Genomic DNA, 19145 nt, shown 5'->3' on the forward strand with positions numbered 1-19145 from the left:
GCATCAGACACACCAAACAATGCTCGAAAACACAAGCTTTGAAGACAAAACCAATTGCACAAAATTATCATACCTTGAAATAACCTTGGGCCGACTCGGCACTTCAACTTTCAAGTTCCAAATCTTCACATATATCCCATCAAGACTCCCCTTGCACATATGTGACCCTCCACTTTCCACTACAAGATATAGGCCTTATACCGACGTTAAAAGCGACGAAAATGTTCATAAAGAAATTTGCTCCTGTCATCGCAAAAAGCATCATTATTGGTGATGCCATAGAACAGTCGGTATTAGCGTCAACGCTGATACCGACGCAAATAATGATGCTGATAACGACGCTTTGCGAGGCGTGCAGTAAATTTGCGATGCTAATAGTGACGGTAACAGGGAAAATCTTTTTTTGTGGTAGGGCAGCTTGTGCTCTATTTGGGCCATACAAAATAGTTTAAAAATGTGTACAATGCTCGTGTAAATAAAGACAAAGTGTACTTAAATCATAACATTGATGCATGAAATAAATACATGATCGTATAATGAAAGCAACCGGTACAATCATGGCAAGATACTACTACTACATAGAAAATGTCTACACAAATCACGTGACCAAAAAAGAAGGGTGTGTGAGCTCCAGGGATCCAAGGGCAAGCTATAGATCATCGCCATCCGAAACCTCGTCCCGTCACAAAGGAGCATCGAATGGACTCTGCAAAAAAAGAAACAACTAGATATCAGTTCATTATACAATAATGCATTCTAATTAAACATGGTAACTACGGACAAGAAAGATAAGTGACTTATAGGGCCGCCGTGTCCATACAATCTATTGATCAATGCAGTGAGACTGTGCCTCTCTGCATATCGAGTCTCAAGGCCAGTGGGATCGCGATTTGTAATGGAGTGTTGCAAAGAAAATAAAATACAACTGTTAGAAACACGATTGTCAGTACAAAGGATATTGCAAAAAAATAAGCAAGCAAAATAAAAGAAAAACTTACAAAGTCCTCCAGATATATCATGTGGCCGCCACTCCCAAGATGATGGACCACTCTGGCCTCTAGTCGTGCCCTTGCCGCCTTGTGCTGCTATCTCCAATGTCCTAGAGAATCTGTAGTCTTCTCCCTGAGTCAGTGTCAGTCGTCCGCGTCTAGCCACTCGGGCTTTGAAGCCCCACTCTTGAGTGCCTTGCGTGCATCCGATCGCCTGTGTGACATAAATGCATGCATGCACTTCATCATCCAGCCCGTAGAAAACCTATCTACTGTGGGGCTGGTACCGAAAACTCCTCATGCAAGAATGCTACTATGTAGTCCTTGCTCCCCTCCGGTATATTCTTCCAATGATCCAAAACATTGTGCCGAAAAACTTGTTGGCACAACTTTCTCATGCGAGCCATCACCCTCCTCCCCTCATCATTCATGATGATGGCTCCTGACCTATCATCTACAAGGTAGTCATACCCCTCTGGGGTATGCCTAACCTAAGATGGGTCCTCTCCCACCTGCGACCACGCTCTTGGGCATATCCAGGAGACCCCTATACATTTGGTGTACCTACCAGGGTAGTATCTATCGCAGTAGCACCCATAGGGGTGCCCCTTGCGGACGGCTGAGCAAAAGCCAAAGTGAGTGGAGTAGACATCCCCATAGGTGTGACAAATCCTAGAGGTGACGCAACTCCAGTAGAATGACGAGATGGAGACACTGCGTCCGTGCCTCCACAACAACCACCTGAGCCATGCTCTCTCGAACCGCCACGAGAGTGAGGAGTAGCACTTGTATCCCGAGCCGACTGCAGGCTCACTACATCCGGATCTCTGCAGCATCCCCCTGAACCACTCCCTTTGTCTGGCCCAAGTCTGGAGTGTTGACCTCGTCTGCTAGAAATTGAAGCATTAGATCGCACTGAAGTAGATCTAATAGAGCGGCCTGATGCTGTCCGAGATAGCTCCTAGTCTGTTATGTCTCTGAATCTCACCATCTGATCTGGAGACATATGCATAAAGATCTCTTGCAGCTCCTCATCGCTCATCCCTCAACTCATCCTGATGATCTAAATATCCACAAAGGTCAGCTACACAGATAAAAAATGTTGTTAGCATAATCAATATAAATAATACAAAGCACGGTAATATAAATCTTAAAAAAATGATATTACTTAAAATGCATATCATATATACCCTTATAAGCGATTCATCAACGAATTGAGTAGGTGGATGCTCCAAGTATGAAGTATCCTATGGTCCTATAATGTCAATCTCCTGATGCAACTCCGCATACACACTGGAAGGTCGATAGACATATCACCACAAAAGAATGAGTCCACCTCGTTCTCAAAGAATTCTTAAACTCTTGTATTTCCATCATTGTTATTCGATGCTGGCTCCTCTACATGCTCCAAGATTTCGGTGGCCTCCACCCCTTGCAATATCGACCCCTCTATTTGCATATTGTCCTCATCTATGCTCAAAACATCACTTTGATCATATACTCTCGCACTTCGGGAGCTGAAGGTATAACATACCACCATCGAGGTTGTCGGGGGTTTGGATAGAAAATTACCTGTTCACAATCACGTACAAGAGAGATTTAACTATTGTGACATGTACCATGTCGTAATACAATTAAAAAACACATGAGTTCATGTACCTGTTCACAATGGGCTAGCGACACAAACGTGTCGCGCAAATCCGTCCATTTTTTTTCAAAATCTATTTTGAGAAATCTAGATGGACCTCGTTGAACTGTTGCTCCAGCTCCTTCAAGTACCACTTTGAACCATTACACATCGAATAGGATCATGGAGAAGCTATGGTAATCCATCGTGAAAATACTTTGCAAGTTTTCAAAATACTCAATCTCATCTATAATCGTATTTGGATCCGTTGCTCATCGTCGGCTCTCTTGCTTGAACCTTGCCATGATACCACAATCTGTTGTGAAGTGCATTTTGTCAATATGCTCCACGCAGAAATGCCGTCCGCGCGACCACGCTGCACTATATATTTTGTACTGTACATTGAAACACTCAATTAGTTGTTGCATATAAAATATAGATATGACAAACCCTAAACACATCATCACCTTTGGACTACATCCCCTCGAGAATTCCCACTCCTAGGTTGAGACCTTTGCCCCTTCGCGAGACACTGCGGTCAAAGCTCCATGCAACCATCGCGTTGACATAAATCACGGCATCTCCTCCATGCCCTCGGGATATCAAATTGGTCGATGGCGCGTACTCTATGTCGAAATTCAGATCGTGCTTCCTCTCGATCTTTCCTAGCTTGTTGGTACCTAGCGAGCCATGTCTCCATAGAGGCACGGTGCAACATACAAAAGTGATTCACTTTCTCCTCCATTGCAGCATCCATTATTTTTTCTACCCCATTTCCAACCACCACATCTCTGGTAGTGTGAGAGTGTGAGGGAGTGAGTGTGTGAGGGTGAGGGACCAAGGAGGAGAAGCTCTCCATCTTCCCCTCTCTTGTTCTCTTCTCTTGCTCACGGCTATGGAGTTTGGAGCGCGAAGCTTGAGGATAGAGCTTGCTTGAAGCTTGCACTTGGATCGTGGAGCTACCGGAGTGCGCGGGAGAGGAGGTAACTCGATCGGCATGGAGGTAAGCTCACTACACCTATAGATATGAATGGCGCATCGGCTATGTGAGAGGTAGCCATTAGTGCTCGGCTTGGAACGCTTGAAACAATAAGCAGTCTATGGGTCTTGGCAATTGAGCGTGAGCTCCCACAGAAGGGAAAAACTAGCTGAGAGAGAGAGAGTGAGTGAGAAGTTACATGCCAATAAATGTTGGCAGGTCAGGTCCATAACCAAGATGGCGATGGCATGTTGGCTGTCAGGTCGAGTCCATCACCAAGACGACGGTGGCTTTAGTCGATCGCCTTCTCCGACGAGATCCTGATTGCCGATGCTTTCGAATGGGAGGATGGGTCTCAGGAAAACGTGAGAGGGCCCCATCGCCACTTAGGCGATGGGACTTGACATATAGCCCAAGCCAGATGATGAAGGCATTTTGGTGCAGTCCGTTGACGCAGAGGATTTGATGGCACTATTAATGAAGAGCCAAGGTGGCAGCATTACAATCAAAGTAATTGACAACTCCCGTTGTTGATGACATGGTGGCATATTCGAGGTGGCCTCCCGATGCAAGGATGACAATGACTTTGATTATGTAGGCGATGATTGGCATATACCAAAGTAGGGAATGCACTGTTCAAAAAATGCAATATTGACAGCCAACACTCAAAAATCCTATAATGCCATTTGTAAGATTAACGCCTTTTAGGCTTTAAATTTTTTTGCCTTAACAATTTGTTTAAGCATTTAGGAAAGCCAAAAAACTAAAAAAGTTTTATGCTTTTGGGAAATCATATCAGACGTGAGTATTTGTAAAAACTATATAAGAGAGGGGCAAGAATACCTTAAAGTTGGGCCCCACTCCATCCAAGCTTCTTGTATCTTGTGAGGAAGACTACAAGGATACGGATGCATAGCGATGGTGCTTTCCGATGCAAAATAGCGGCGTCGCTAATAGCGACACAAATAGCAATGGTGCTCAGATGAAAAAACGCGGGCTAAAACCCGAGCTCGTTATTTTGCGCGAACAAACAAAAGAGAGAGCGAAAGGGAAAGCGAACTCCATCTTACGTTTGAGAGGGAGAGGGAGAGAACGAGAGAAAGAGGGAAAAGCTTCTCACCACTGCCGCCGCCGTTGGGGAAGAAGAGGAGGAAGTGTACGGAAGGCGAAAGGAGGAGCCGTCGAATCCATCCTCGGGCCTTTACGGTAAGTGCATTTTTCCTTATTGCTTTATTTTTGTTTTTTCTCTTTTTCTTTTACTTGTTTTTGTTAAAAATCATGTGTATTAAGAGAGGGAGAGGAAGAGAGAAAAGGGAAGAAGGAATAAGAGAGAGAGGAAGAAAACATTAAACATGATAGGAAAAGAGAGAAAGAGAGGGAGAGGGAGAGGGAGGGAGAGAGAGAAGGAGGGAGAGGTTGTTGTTATTGTTGTTGTTTTATTTCTTCTTTTCTTTTTTTATTGTTTGTTGTTGCTGTGGTAGTAGTGGTAGTGGTAGTGGTAGTGGTAGTGGTAGTGGTAGTGGTAGTGGTAGTGGTAGTGGTAGTGGTAGTGGTAGTGGTAGTGGTAGTGGTAGTGGTAGTGGTAGTGGTAGTGGTAGTGGTAGTGGTAGTGGCAGTGGCAGTGGCAGAGGTAGTGGTAGTGGTAGTTGTTGTTTAATTTCTTATTTTCTTATTTGTTGTTTTTGTGGTTATCGTAGTAGTAGCGGTAGCAGCAGCAGTAGCGGTAGTGGTAGTTGTTGTTTAATTTCTTATTTTCTTATTTGTTGTTGTTGTGGTAGTCGTAGTAGTAGTAGTGGTAGTGGTAGTGATAGTATTTGTTGTTGTTTAATTTCTTCTCTTCTAGTTTGTTGTTGTTGTGGTAGTCGTAATCATTCTCTCAAGCACAAGCTCAAGCAAGCAAGAAGAAGAAGAAGAAGAGTCATCCCACTTTTGGCCACACACAAGAATGAGCTTCTCATTCACTTTTCAACTTTATATACAAAATCCTAAATCCCTTTTGGGCGGTCATCCCCTTATCCCCTTTTTTACATGGCCGGCCGTGGCCTAGGCCCTTTTTTCCATTGTCCTCCTATCTTCCTAGCTTCCTTCCTACCGCCCATCTACCTTTACAAATTGCATGGGTGAGAGCCTGGTGCTTCTTAAATTAAATCATGATGCGCTTGCTCTCTTTTACAAAAGTATTGAATTGTGCTTTTCCTTGTGCAACTTTTTCCCTTATTTAGGACTTTTTTGTGTTTCTAGATTTTTCTTGGCGCACCTTCGTCTTCCGTTTCACTTTGCCTTGGTTTTTGTCTTCTACTTTAGTTTTTCCAGATTTTCCACCTTGTTCGTCAGACGGTTAACATTATCCCCCTCCTAGACAAGTGCCAGTCCCATGGCACTCACCGTCAAGGATAAGAATTCAGAGTTGGGTGTCGATGAAGAGCGAACAACACTTTCGTTGGAGTCTTCAATACTTGCAATTGAAAACCTCTCATAGGTGGTCTCTCCCTAGGGGTAGTGCTAGTTTTCTCTATCATGCACAAGACATAGTTCAATTAGTTTGGGAGACAGGTCAAACTTTAAGCAAGCTGAGAGTATTGTCTTGCACTTGAGGACCCAAGCTGTGTATATATTTTGATGCAGATATTATATGAGTGATCGTGCATACTTAGATATTACATAGTTAGAAGACCGCGGGTTGGTTTCTTGTAACATTGTGTGGAGAAAGCAAAGTTGTCCATGTTGAGAAGAAGTACACGTGAAGGTGTATGAGACATCCTTTGCGTTGTGACTGCATGATGTAGCATAATTGAACACAAGGATACTGCACTTTCGATAGTAGCTAGGAGCTATTGGACATGCTTGATGAGGACGGTGTACTTTTCATGGCCATTCATGCGGTGCTTACCACAATTGATTGCAATGGTATTAAGGCAAAGTGCAAGAGGGAATCGTGCGAATGGGTTAGGGTGACAGGTCTAACCATAGGCGAGATAAGCTCCCTAGGTATGTCCTGCCCTTGATGTGCCCTGAACAATTGTGGGTGATGCAAAAGGGCAAGGGGACTAGGGATGGAGCCAGCCGACCAAGGTCATTGGACGTACCTAATTTGAGGACCCCTAGGTGCTGTGTTGTGATCGTGGGCGTTTCTTATCTTTTCGTTCTTTTCTTTTCTTTTTTCCTTTTCTGTTTTCTTTTTTGTTTCTTTTTCTTGTGCTTTTTTCTTTCTTTCCTTCTTTCTCTTCTCATTTCTTTTTTTTTTTTTGGACTTGTCTGAGTAAAACCATTGCAATATGTTGAGGCTATCAGCCTTTCAATGGGTTGAGAAATGTCAAGCTTCGAAGGCTCAGGAAATAGATATTGCAGTGATGATTGTGTCCTAGCCTCGTTGTTAGAGAAGCAGTTGTTGAGATGGGGAGATACACTTGAGATATTGCAAACCTCTTTGTGACATGCGATGTTGGTACAATTGAGGTAACAACTGCCGTGAGCCAACTGTAGAGCTTGACCCAGAAAGAGAGCATAGCTCATGACTATGCTTTGGGCCATGCGATGTGTGCGGTCGGCAAGGGTGATTTTCACTTTCGGCAGCGTGGCTTTGTCGCGGCTCTTTGTGGGGTCGGTGGTCTTGCGGTGACTTGGGCATTGAACACTTTCGCACAAAGTCCTGTATCATCCTACATCCACTTGTCACTTCATGAGAGTACATGCACGACATATGTCGCAACTATAATAAACCATTGCAACGCAAGGAGACATCACTTATCTGAATTCCATGGTGTTGGCTTAGATACTTATCACTTATGCTTGATTAGCTTTTTCTTTTGCTAAAGACGTGAAATATATTAAATACAAATATGAAAAGTTTGTACAATTGGGGAACATGTCATCACTTAACCATTTAAAGACAAAAAGTCATGGCCAGGTAGCATTTGATAAGCATTTTATACAACATGGGCTACTCTATTTGTACGAGGTGGGGCGAGTCTGGGTGGTCGGGCGACTAAGGCTGTCCTGGTGAGGGGCTCTTGTGAGGCTAGGCGGGGAAAATGTTGGTCGGGACCTGAATGGTGTAGTCCATGGCCGCAATTGTTTCTAGAATGCTTTTAAACAATGCGTCAAATTGATGCTTGTCTCAAGCTGCCCTCTCCTCTTTTGAGCACCTGGTGCCTGAGCGTCTGCACGGCTGGTGTTGTCGTGCCCCATGTGCTCCCTTGAGCTTCTATTCCCCTGGCCTACGTTCGAGGCAGTGTCGCTTGGGGCCTCGTTTCTTTTCATACCTTTTAAGGGTAGGTATGTAGTGTTCCGGCGAAGAAGCTTATGCTGCATGCTCCCTTCGACGGCGAATAACATCCTTGTAAGCCAGTTGCATTGGTTGCTCCATGTTGGCCATAGGGGGACCTGGAAAATGCGAACCAAGGATTATGCCTTGAGACAGGATAAAACTATTCGCTTGGAAGGGATTATACAGTGGGTTATCAAGCGCATATGATGAGGAGGGGAGAGGTGAGGCATGCAGTGTTTGTTGTAGAGGGATGGCCCTCATGATGATGTTCGTTTCGCCTCCAGCCATTAGCAGATCTTGGCTTATGCTAAGGTGCGTGGACTGGTTATCATGGAGTGGGGCAGGGTCATCCTCGGAAGGATAGATCGGAAAGGGGGAAAGGTGTTTAGAACGGGACGGTACACTGTCTACACCATTAGAGATGTTGGTCAGGGCTTCCCATGGTGGTAATGAGGGTTGCATGCCCTCCAATTGGAGGTGGGAATGGTCACACAACTTCTAAATATGTGGTGAGAGGAGGACATGAGGAGCTTAATATGTCAAACCCAACTCTTCTCCCTGCACTTGACTATCATTGCTTGTGTGTGTTGATATTATCTATACAAGGTCACAAAATTCATTGTTTATTTATGTACATGTTTACAAATCCATGTCACTTCACGAGGATAAAAACCAATTGTAGAACTCAGGATTGTACTAGAGTGTGGCACACGCATCCAATACTCGTGGCAGCCTTCTTAATAACATCAAGTATTTTGCAACGTCAAGTATCATGGTACCTTGTTCGAGTCTACTTGCAACATGTAGCTCCTCCTCAGTGAGAACCTTATCAGCCAAAGAGTTCTCTTGGCTAGTTCCAGCTAAGTCCATACCCCGAATGGTAGTTAGCACTCGAAAGGAAGTTGGTGCCACATAGGTTGGGTCTCTTTGAGACTGCCATTTGGCCAATCACTCTTCTGAGCCTGTCATGATTTGGGCTCCTAGTTCGGCCATTGCAACACGGTTTTCCAACCAACGTTTCTCAAATTGACTTTGACCCTCCGATTGTCGCTTTAGTTGCTCTATCTCTAAGAGATTTGGTTAGTAGAGTACATCATTGAATGTTACAGTTAAGCATAGTTCGTCGGCTTCCTCGTCAGAGATGAGTTGCATGCGTTCATGCAGGAGCCTGTCATAGTGCTCGTTAAGATATTCTTGCTCTTCCCAGGATAGGAAAAATAGCAAGTATTCTCCAAGCTGCTCCTTAGGGAATGCACCCATGTCCGCAAGGATGTAGACATGTGCAAACACCTTGAGCTTAGCATCCAACTCAGTTAAGCATTCTGCAACACTTCTATGTTCAATGAGGGCTTGCTCAGTTGCTATCTCATGCAAGGTTCTAGGAGTTTGCCTAGGCTTTAGCATAGCTGGGGGCTCAAGCCTAGATGAGCAAGATTGGTCAACGCTAGGATTGCTTATGCTCTCGGGGTCTCCATGTTTCTCATGAGGCTTTGTTATTGCGTTATGGTTCTCCTTGGATGTGACTGGTATAAATTTGTCACCCTATTGTGACAGCGTTGTATCCACTCTTGATTGGTCAATGTGAGTTCTATTTTCAGTGGATTGAGTGTTGAAAGCAACCATTGATGGTAACGACTGCTTTGATTTTTCAGAGCACATGGATGTGTCTGAGGTCTCACTGCTATTAAGAGAGACATCAATGGGTTCATTGGTGGATGGTCTCGATGCTTTATTCCTCAGCTCTTCGGCACTCTTGGTTTCAATCTTCTTGGGGTCTATAGCCACTTGCAACTGCCATTAACACCATATTGGGGAATATGGGAAATTTCCATAAGTTTGGGACACGTGGTCAAATATTTGTATGTATCATAACTTGAACACTATAACTCCAAATCAAGCACTCTATAGCTCAATATATTCTATTTTTCAAGCCCTTTCCAATGATAGCTCACATCATATAGTTTTGAGAAACTTATGGGCATGTTATTCAAGTGCCACCTTTTTAGTATTCAAAAGATGGAAATTGGGATATTCCCAAACTCACTAATATTGTGTTCATTGTTGTCTTCTTTCTTTTCTCTTCTTTTTCTTAGGCAATCGAGGTGTATCCCTTGAAAACTCGGGACCTTGAACTAGGTCAGTCGTTGATGTGCTTGGATGGGCCTCAACATTCTCTTTCTCTAGTGTGTCCTCATGGGACATAGTCGCGGCCTGCTGAATAGCCTTTCTAGGTTGTGAGGATACAACTGCCTCTCTTTTTGGAGAATCTAGCTCTTCAGCCATTTCCCTTCTGTTTAACTCCTCTAGCCTAGGCTTTAGGCACTTTGGAAGTGCTAGAGTTGTCAAGGAAGTTGGTTGTGACACCTCCTCCATAAGTGAACTACTAAGGATACGTTCCGCAAGGGGCATTGTCACGGCCAAGGGCTGTGACGGTTGTGATCCCTGATTGGAAGTAGTAGTAGCTATTTCAGTGGACTGGCTATTGCTAGTAGATTGCAGTGTCAAGTCCCTAGGACGATCAGATAAGTGGTCGTGTGTTTTGTTGCCCTTTGAGCATTCACTTGTGTAGATCGAGCATGAGTTGATCTAGTCACATTAGGTTGCACAGGCACATTCTTGGGCCGAGAGCTACGGATGGTGTTGTGTCCCACCTCTTGGATATTTGGAAGCTTAGATGGAGATAGAGATTGGGATTGAGCAGCTACACTTGATGACTGATGTTGTGCTTCCTGTGTCCGTTTAGGGAAAGAGGGTGTAGGAGACTTGGGACTCCTAAGTGGCTCTGACATTGGATGGAAGATTTGCTAGTGGTTGTTAGATGATTTTGCTATTTGCTTTGTTGAGCATTTAACCTTGCCAGAGCAATGTTGTGCCTATGATGCCTGTTATCCTCGTGAGAAATCAAAGGATTTTTGGGCACTAGTGGTCTTTGTGCATGCTCAATGGTTACATATGACATCTGCTTATTAAGCATACTAGGCTGAGGCTCTTTCTTTTGAACACATGTTTGGTTTCTTGCCTTGAGACCTGGAGTTTCTCTTAGGTTTTCTCCTGTGCTTCGTTGCTTTTGATGCAATCTGGCCTTCAGTTGATAGAGGTGGTTTAGCAGGGGGTTTTGGTACCCAAATCCATCGGTTACCTACATAATACCCTTGAGCACATAGCAATGCTTTGGATATCCATCTCGGCATTGTATTGGCTCTCCATTGATGCCTTCTTCTATAAGGCTTGGGCTTCTTTTGGGGTCTTCTACGATATTTGTAAGTCCAAAGCCCGTCCTTGGCATTATCTCTTGACCTTCTTATTTCAGGCATGGCCTCACTCACTGGTTCTCGTTGCTCGACCTGTGCTTGTATCAACTCTTCCAACAAGTCCTTGCTCTCGTTAGTAGGCTTGACTGTTATGTCAGCACCTTCCTTGCCTTTCCCTTGAGGTTCGATGAGGTCAACCTTGCTAAAGGTCGTGACTATCCTTACACTCGATAGTGTCAGGTGTATCCTTTATGCTACATAGTCGGCCTCATACTTGGTCGCCCTCTTGAAGGGTCTTCCAAGGAGGGTTCCCTTCTTGCAATTAGCACTATTTGGAGGAACATGAAATAGGATAGGCAAGCTTTCAGTCTCAATTGTCGCAAGGATTTTGCACTTCCCTATGAGTGCTTGTGGGTGTCCCCTGTAAGGGCCAGGAGTTACATTAGTCGGTGTGAGCTCTGGTTGGCCTAGTAGGGTCCATGCTTCATAGGTCAAGACATTAAAATCTGCTCCTTCATCAATCAGAGCATCAATAGCGTGCTCTCTTTTCGTGATGAGTTTGACCCTAAGATAAGCAGGCGGTACTATGTCTTCATCTTCTGGGTCTTGGTTTATCAATTTAAGCCTACTAACAAATGCCCTTGGGTCCCCAATTGCACGACCAGATGTGGATTCTCCACTGATTTCTTGGATCGCCTGTGCAGTGCTATTCAAGATGCATCTATCATCAGGATTGTCATATCTAGTCATTCTCGCAGTTGTAGCTTGATGTTGTTGATTTCCGCTTTGATTAGATGCAGTCCGAATGCAACACATACGTGTTTTTGTAGTGTGGCCTTTTTGCCCTTGTTGGCTAGATTGGCCCATTGAGGTTCTAGGGTCTCTGTTTGTCTCTATTCGGGTATGTGCTTTTGGTTGCTCTTTTGCAAGTGAGAATCCATGCTAGTGTAGAGCCATTACTACACTAGGGTCTAATTTGGAGGACCTCTCATGGTGCACGTTTTCTCTCCAACCTACTCGAGGGAGGTACGGAGGGGGCAGAGCCCCCTCTACGGGGGACTTGGGAGGGTAGTCCCCCCGGCCTACAGGGCCGTTACGGTAAACACCATGCATGATTTGAAGGAGGGTTCGTAGCCAAATTTTGAACTACTCGCTCTAAATTTTAGCCCAGTGATCCATCTATGATATGGTTTTGGCTCTATATGGTCTCTGGGTCAGTTTCAGGGTATACAGGTTAAAATTTAAAAAAATCTAAATTCGGCCCAACAGGTCCGAATTGCAGGGGCCGAGTGTCCTATTCGGACCATCCGAGGGCCTAGTGGAAAGGGCCGAATGTAATTGGTCCGAATGTCAAATTCAACCAATTCGAGTCTGGTTGTCCGCGGGCCGAGTGGGCCGAGGACCGAGTCAGGTGGGACTAGGCCGAATTTCGAAGTTGGTTCGAATGTCAAATTCGAACGGGCTGAGTAGTGGGTGTCCGAGTTGAGTGGGTCGAGTGGTAGTGGGCCGAGGGCTGATTGTGGGACTCAGCCCAGAATCGCCGTCACTCGGACACGCTGAGCACGGCGCATTTTTTAAATTCACCGCGCCGAGGGTTGGAGGCCTTTCCATTGGTCGAGTAGCTTTAGATCCAACCTACTCATATAGGGGAAGATGTAGAATTACCTGGGCTGGGCAAATAACTCCCAGATGGCCAGATCAAAGCATATCCACTCAATGAAGCTTTCTTCCTTTCCCTTGCTCTCCTGAAACCCTGTGATGCACAATGTGGCCTTTCTTGCCACTCTTGACCCCTTATCACCTTGTCCAGGCCTGCACTCACCTTAATCTTGCTTCCCTTACTAACATTTAACCCAAAATTTCATTTCTTGCCCTTCTTTTCCCTGTTTCAGCCTGTTATACAGCAATAGAAAACCCTACTATTTGCTCCTATCCTTTCCAAATGCAAGAAAAAACTATAAGAAAAATACCTACACTACTCCATCATGCTTTCCCAAGTCCAAAACAACAAAAACCTACTTGTTAAGGAGTTCGAATACATCTTCAAACTCCTTCGCTTCCTACCTATCAACCTCAAGCACTGGTTCGGGGAAAACCCTACTCCAATGCTCGATTCGAAGCACGCAAGCGCTCAAGGCTTGAATCCATTGGTCCCAGCAACGAAACCAAAATGTGAAAGCTCACGCTCAACCGCCAAGACCCACGGACTGCTTATTGTTTCAAGCGTTCCAAGCCGAGTACTAATGGCTACCTCTCACATAGCCGACGCACCATTCATATCTATGGGTGTAGTGAGCTTACCTCCATGTGCCGATCGAGTTATCTCCTCTCCCACGCACTCTGATAGCTCCACGATCCAAGTTAAGCTTCAAGCAAGCTCCATCCTCAAGCTCCGAGCTCCAAGCTCCATAGCCGTGAGCAAGACAAGAGAAGAGAAGAGAAGATAAGAAGAGAGGGGAAGATGGAGAGCTTCTCCTCCCTGGTTCCTCACCCTCACACACTCACTCCCTCACTTCCTCACACTCTCACACTTCCTCTCTCAAGCACAAGCTCAAGCAAGCAAGAAGAAGAAGAAGAAGAGGAGTCCCACTTTTGGCCACACACAAGAATGAGCTTCTCATTCACTTTTCAACTTTATATACAAAACCCTAAATCCCTTTTGGGTAGTCATCCCCTTATCCCCTTTTTTACATGGCCGGCCGTGGCCTAGGCCCTTTTTCCCATTGTCCTCCTATCTTCTTAGCTTCCTTCCTACCACCCATCTACCTTTACAAATTGCATGGATAAGAGCCCGGTGCTCCTTAAATTAAATCATGATGTGCTTGCTCTCTTTTACAAAAGTATTGAATTGCGCTTTTTCTTGTGCACATTTTCCCCTTATTTAGGACTTTTCTGTGCTTCTTGTGTTTCTAGATTTTTCTTGGCGTGCCTTCGTCTTCTGTTTCACTTTGCCTTGGCTTTTATCTTCTGCTTTAGCTTTTCTAGATTTTCCACCTTGTTCGTCTGATGGTTAACACCTTCCCTCCGGCACCTATCTATGGAGGCATAGGAGGACCTCTCTCTCTCTCTCTCTCTCTCTCTCTCTCTCTCTCTCTCTCTCTCTCTCTCTCTCTCTCTCTCTCTCTCTCTCTCTCTCTCTCTCTCTCTCTCGTGCCATCAGGCGCTTGTGACCTCTCTCTTGTGCCATCAAACTCTTCCCTCTTCCGCACTCTGTATGTACCCCCATCGCCACCATGTAGGGATGGGGCTTGCTATTTATCCTGAGCCGTCTTGCGCAGAACTTCAACTTCATTTGCAGCTTCGACTTTGGATGACTATCGTGTTTGATAATCCCCTCGTTAGCTTTATCCCCAAAACTCACCATCGTCACTATAGCTTTGTCTTCATTGTCACTCCTTCGTCTTTGCCTGCACGTCATCGCATGTAGCTTTTTCTTCGTCACTTAGTCGTCGCCTTGGTTTCCTCTCCCTTTGTTGTTGCAGAAGTGAGGCCAAAGATGTAGTTCCTAAAGTCTTCCAAGGTAAAATATGGGAAGAAGTGGCGTATATCTGGAAGATCCTTGTCGAGTAGAGCTAGGTACTCAAGGCAGGTGAGAAGGGCTGACGCAGTTGTGCCATCAAGAAATAATAGGTATGCCTACGGGCATCATCGATAGCTCTTGGAGAAGTGGGCAGTTTGTGAGGAACTCCAGCCAGAGTACGTAATGCATGCTTAGACTCTTCAATCTGGGAGCTTCTTGAACCTTCACAACCTCTCGCAGTCTTACGAAGTCCCAATCTTGTTCTAGACCCTCCTCTAAGCTGGATGCGGTAACGCACCTTCAATGTCTCCAAGTTTGGCAATTTGTCTATGACGAGGCCAGCCCCGGAGCTGGACCATTACATCCACCCTGTGTGCTATCTACTTTAGCGTGGGCTAAGGAATGAGGATGTCCTCACTTCTCTCTATCAGGGTTCTGCGGCTACCTTGACCATCATTCCTTCCTCGGTAAGATTACTGTTTGGTAGGATTGCTGATCAAATTATTAATCACTTTTCTCATGAACTTTTATTCGTGTAGTCGTTCAAGGAAGCGCTACCTACCATATCAAAGCAAGCCTCCAATTTGGAGCTCCATCCGCCATCACTTTCAAGCTCGTGCAAGCACGTCGTACTTGTGTTGGACTCGCATAACACAGATGGAGCAGCGAAAGAGCTTCTCTTCAAATCCCACATCACCGCACATGTTGCAGCACTGGTCATTGCTTGAGATTAATGGCTCTCTCAAATTATTAATCACTTTTCTCATGAACTTTTATTCGTGTAGTCGTTTAGGGAAGCGCTACCTACCATATTGAAGCAAGCCCCCAATTTGGAGCTCCATCCGCCATCACTTTCAAGCTCGTGCAAGCACATCGTACTGTTGGACTCGTGTAACACAGATGGAGCAGTGAAAGAGCTTCTGTTCAAATCCCACATCACCGCACATGTTGTAGCATTGGTCATTGCTCGAGATTAATGGCTCTCTCATAATATACTATTGACGCTCAATATCTGCGGAAGGCATAAGCCAAACAATGCATTCTGATGCAGCACCATCAATATCTGCAGAAGACGTACTCCTTATATAATGTTATGAGAGACATAGCCATATTGGTTTTACCCTTCCCTCCGGCACCTATCCATGGAGGCATAGGAGGACCTCTCTCTCTCTCTCTCTCTCTCATAAAATCTTATCTATGAAATTGTATACTTCTTGTGGAAATATATTCAATATTTTTGTTATGTCTACACCTTATCAACCATCTTCTTTTGTGTACCGAGGTGAGCTATCATCATTGGAATCTTGGATTTGTTATGTTTTGATAGAAAGTTATTATAATTGAACATGCATAATGAACGGTTAAGTGCAACTTTGCAAATGTTTAATTAATAATGTTGCTATTTGCAAACTCAAATTTTTACTACAAAAAAATATTCTGTAAAAGCTAAATATTTGCATCCCACAACTATAAAGTTGTCTCAAAATTTGTGAAGCAAAATATCACTATTTTTTTGTTTTCTGATACAGCCATGCATGAAAGTGCAATTGCTACCACAAGGGCCCATCCATGCTTTATCCTTACAATGGGAGAAGTTAGTGGATACCTCTTCCAAGTACGACATCATGAATATAGGTTATATTCCCATGGACCGCATTGCCGATTTTATCAAGGGTGAAAATGAAAGGCCCGATGCCCCCACAAACTTTCGTGTCCAATGGACCAAAAAACATAGTGAAGGGTCACTAAAAAAACCAAAGCATGATAGTTTTAAGGAGCTAAAAGCATAAGAAATTTTACTGTTATAAGACATCATGTTACAAAAGTATTGAATTTTTGTTTTCATAGAAGTATTGGATCTTTGTTTTCACAAAAAATAATTATTGGATGTGTTATAGGTATTGGTGCGCATATGGACTGAAGGACTCGAGGGATAAGGCTTTGGAGCCATGACTAGTAAACAAAAGGCGTGCCGTCTCAGGCAAAAGAGCATGCGGATGTATATGCCACTTTGTGGTATCGCAACTATATATATGGCCATGGATCGCTCGCATCAATTATGTGCAATATCAACATGCAGATCATGTTGGAGACATTTGCCATGGCTCCTTGTGTGTATTAGATCCACCACGTCAAATTACATTTGCACCATGGCTGTCTTATGGGATAAAGGATTGGATTTGTGAAATGTTGCTTAAGGGATTCACTCCTCAGCAGGCACTAACGCAACACATTTAATTGATTTGACAAAGTACTGTTCTAGGCACATTCCAAGCCATAAGAGACACTTTCCTAACACTTCGTGATATACTAAATGTTGCTAAAAAATTAGAAGTGTATCTCTAAAGACCGCTTCAAATGATGCAAAAAGTGTCCATAACTGGGCTTTAGCTAATCTTGATAGTACCTTCTTTTATCAACCTTATGGTGATGGGGATAATCCTTTGATATTGGGTATCCAAACAACATGGCAACTTCAAATACTCAGTAAGTATGGTCATAATAGCTTGCTAGCAATGGATGTGACATTCGGCACTAATAAGTATAAGGTACTATATTTCTTATTCTTTCTTAGCTTTAATTTTGTAATTATATTATCCTAAAGTTCTTTGATTTTTTAGCTTCTCTTTGCAGTTCCATTTGTATACAGTTCTTGTGTTTGACCACTTTCGTAATGGAGTGCCTATGGCATGGACCATTACATCCTCTTCTTGTACCACGTCAGTTACATCATGGCTAGGTGCATTAAGAAATCGAGTCTTGGACCATAACAAGTCATGGGAACCAAATGCTTTTATGGTGGATGATGCTCAAGCAGAAATCAATGCTATTCAGTAAGGTTTCTTTCTACAATTATATTTGCTATCTTTTCTCCTCATGGTTAACCACAAAGTGATTTTATACATTTGTATTTTCATAGGGAGGTTTTTGGTGTTCCTATATATCTATGTATATGGCATGTGAGAAGGAGTTGGCTAAAAAATCTTGTGCGTAAGGTGGACAATTTTCAAGTTCGTGCTGATATGTTTAGAGCACTTGGCAACATTATGAACATGCAAGGTACACCTAATTCACATGAGAATGCCAGGATAGTTGAGGCTCATACTCTAATATCATAATTTTATGAAAAATACAAAGAGGAAGCATCATTCATCAAGTACTTCAAGGATACATGGTCATCTTGTATAGGTAACCCTATATACAATAGTATGCTTGCAGTACTATAAGTATATCAAAATAGTAAAGTTATATATAATTATCTATTTATGTGATTTAAAATTTATGATTTCACCTTCAATATGTAGGAATGTGGATACGTGCTACAAGAATTCTTCCTCATGCAAATCAAGAGACAAATGGTAGCATTGAGTCTTACCATTGGGTTTTGAAGAGTTGCTTTCTTAGTGAGAGCGATGCAACTTGCATGGTCGACACATCGACTGGTTGATTGAGAAGTTGGTTTGCTCTTGTCATGCATACTATTGGTACCAAGATATGCTAAAAGATGCAGGTTTCAAGAAGAACTTTAATGTTCTAAAGGTCGTAGAAAAATCCATTCAAAGAGCTAAAGAAATACCAGATTCTCATGTGAAGTTTATTACTAGTGATAGAAATCAAGCTTCAACACAGAGTTGCACAAGAGATGGGCATTGGTACCATGTTTGAAATGCTGATTATAGTTGGGCATGTTGTACTTGTGATTGGTCACAAACAAGGAATATATGTAAACATCAGACCAAGGTCCTTATGTTAAATGGAATAGAAGTGGAGACCATTGTAGGAAAGTCCATGGAGTTATATGGTACAGAGTTTCATGAGCACCAAAGTATGTATTTAATATATCACCACTATGGCTGATTCAAGAATTCTCTAGTCATTGTTTACTATCTACATTCTAAGTTTTTTCTTATTTTGGGTACAGGAAAAGTTTTACCCTTAAACGAGATTGGGTCACATGTCCACTCACTTGACATGCACACTATAGAGGATATAGGTGTGATTGATATCGACCAAGCAACTAGCACACATGAAGAACATGCTCCCTCCATGCAAGATTTGGATACATTATACATGCAAATTCGTGCTAATATAGGTATGGATGACTCATACTTTTGATTATACATTTTTATTCAATTAAATTCTAACATGTTCTTTAGACAAAGGGGATGAGAGAAGAGTTCAAACCTATGCCCATAGACTTTTAATGCGACTACAAAAGGAGCTTCAACAATACAAAGCATCCCTTCAAAATATACATGCACATCCTTGCACTACATTCAAGTCCATCGAGGATGGGTTTGGGAATACACTGAGAAGAGCAAGACCTTTCATTGAGAGTGGTCATGCTTCAAGGAGAAGGTGTAGGTCAATAAGTGATGATCCCAAACCTTTCCCCTGTATTGCATGGAAAAAAAGAGTGAACATGCAAGGCAAGTTGGATGCAGCAGCAACTACAAGTGGAGGGAGGTCATCATATTGTGATGATAGCATTTCAAGAAGTGATGAAGAAGT

At 43.5% G+C, this 19145-nt stretch overlaps 1 protein-coding gene across 1 annotated transcript; it reads left to right on the forward strand.

Annotated features, from left to right (window-relative positions):
* Positions 1–17149: 17149 nt before the first annotated feature.
* Positions 17150–18749, forward strand: LOC148038905 (uncharacterized). The gene is made up of 4 exons (XM_087675290.1): positions 17150–17182; positions 17268–17467; positions 17554–17693; positions 18556–18749. Exons 1-4 carry the CDS (start codon positions 17150–17152, stop codon positions 18747–18749), a joined length of 567 nt encoding a protein of 188 aa, XP_087531416.1.
* Positions 18750–19145: the final 396 nt, after the last annotated feature.

This window comes from Lygodium microphyllum, chromosome 3 (genome assembly GCF_053477565.2).
Source record: "Lygodium microphyllum isolate KBCC chromosome 3, Lygodium_microphyllum_v1.1.10, whole genome shotgun sequence".
Taxonomy (NCBI): Eukaryota; Viridiplantae; Streptophyta; class Polypodiopsida; order Schizaeales; family Lygodiaceae; genus Lygodium; species Lygodium microphyllum.

What these genes read in the sequence shown, in the direction of transcription:
- LOC148038905 (XM_087675290.1), top strand. Translation starts at nt 17,150, where the DNA reads ATGGATGTGACATTCGGCACTAATAAGTATAAG. An exon ending in GCAGAAATCAATGCTATTCA is followed by an intron (nt 17,468 to 17,553) that starts GTAAGGTTTCTT and finishes GTATTTTCATAG; the next exon opens with GGAGGTTTTTGGTGTTCCTA. An exon ending in CAACATTATGAACATGCAAG is followed by an intron (nt 17,694 to 18,555) that starts GTACACCTAATT and finishes TTTTGGGTACAG; the next exon opens with GAAAAGTTTTACCCTTAAAC.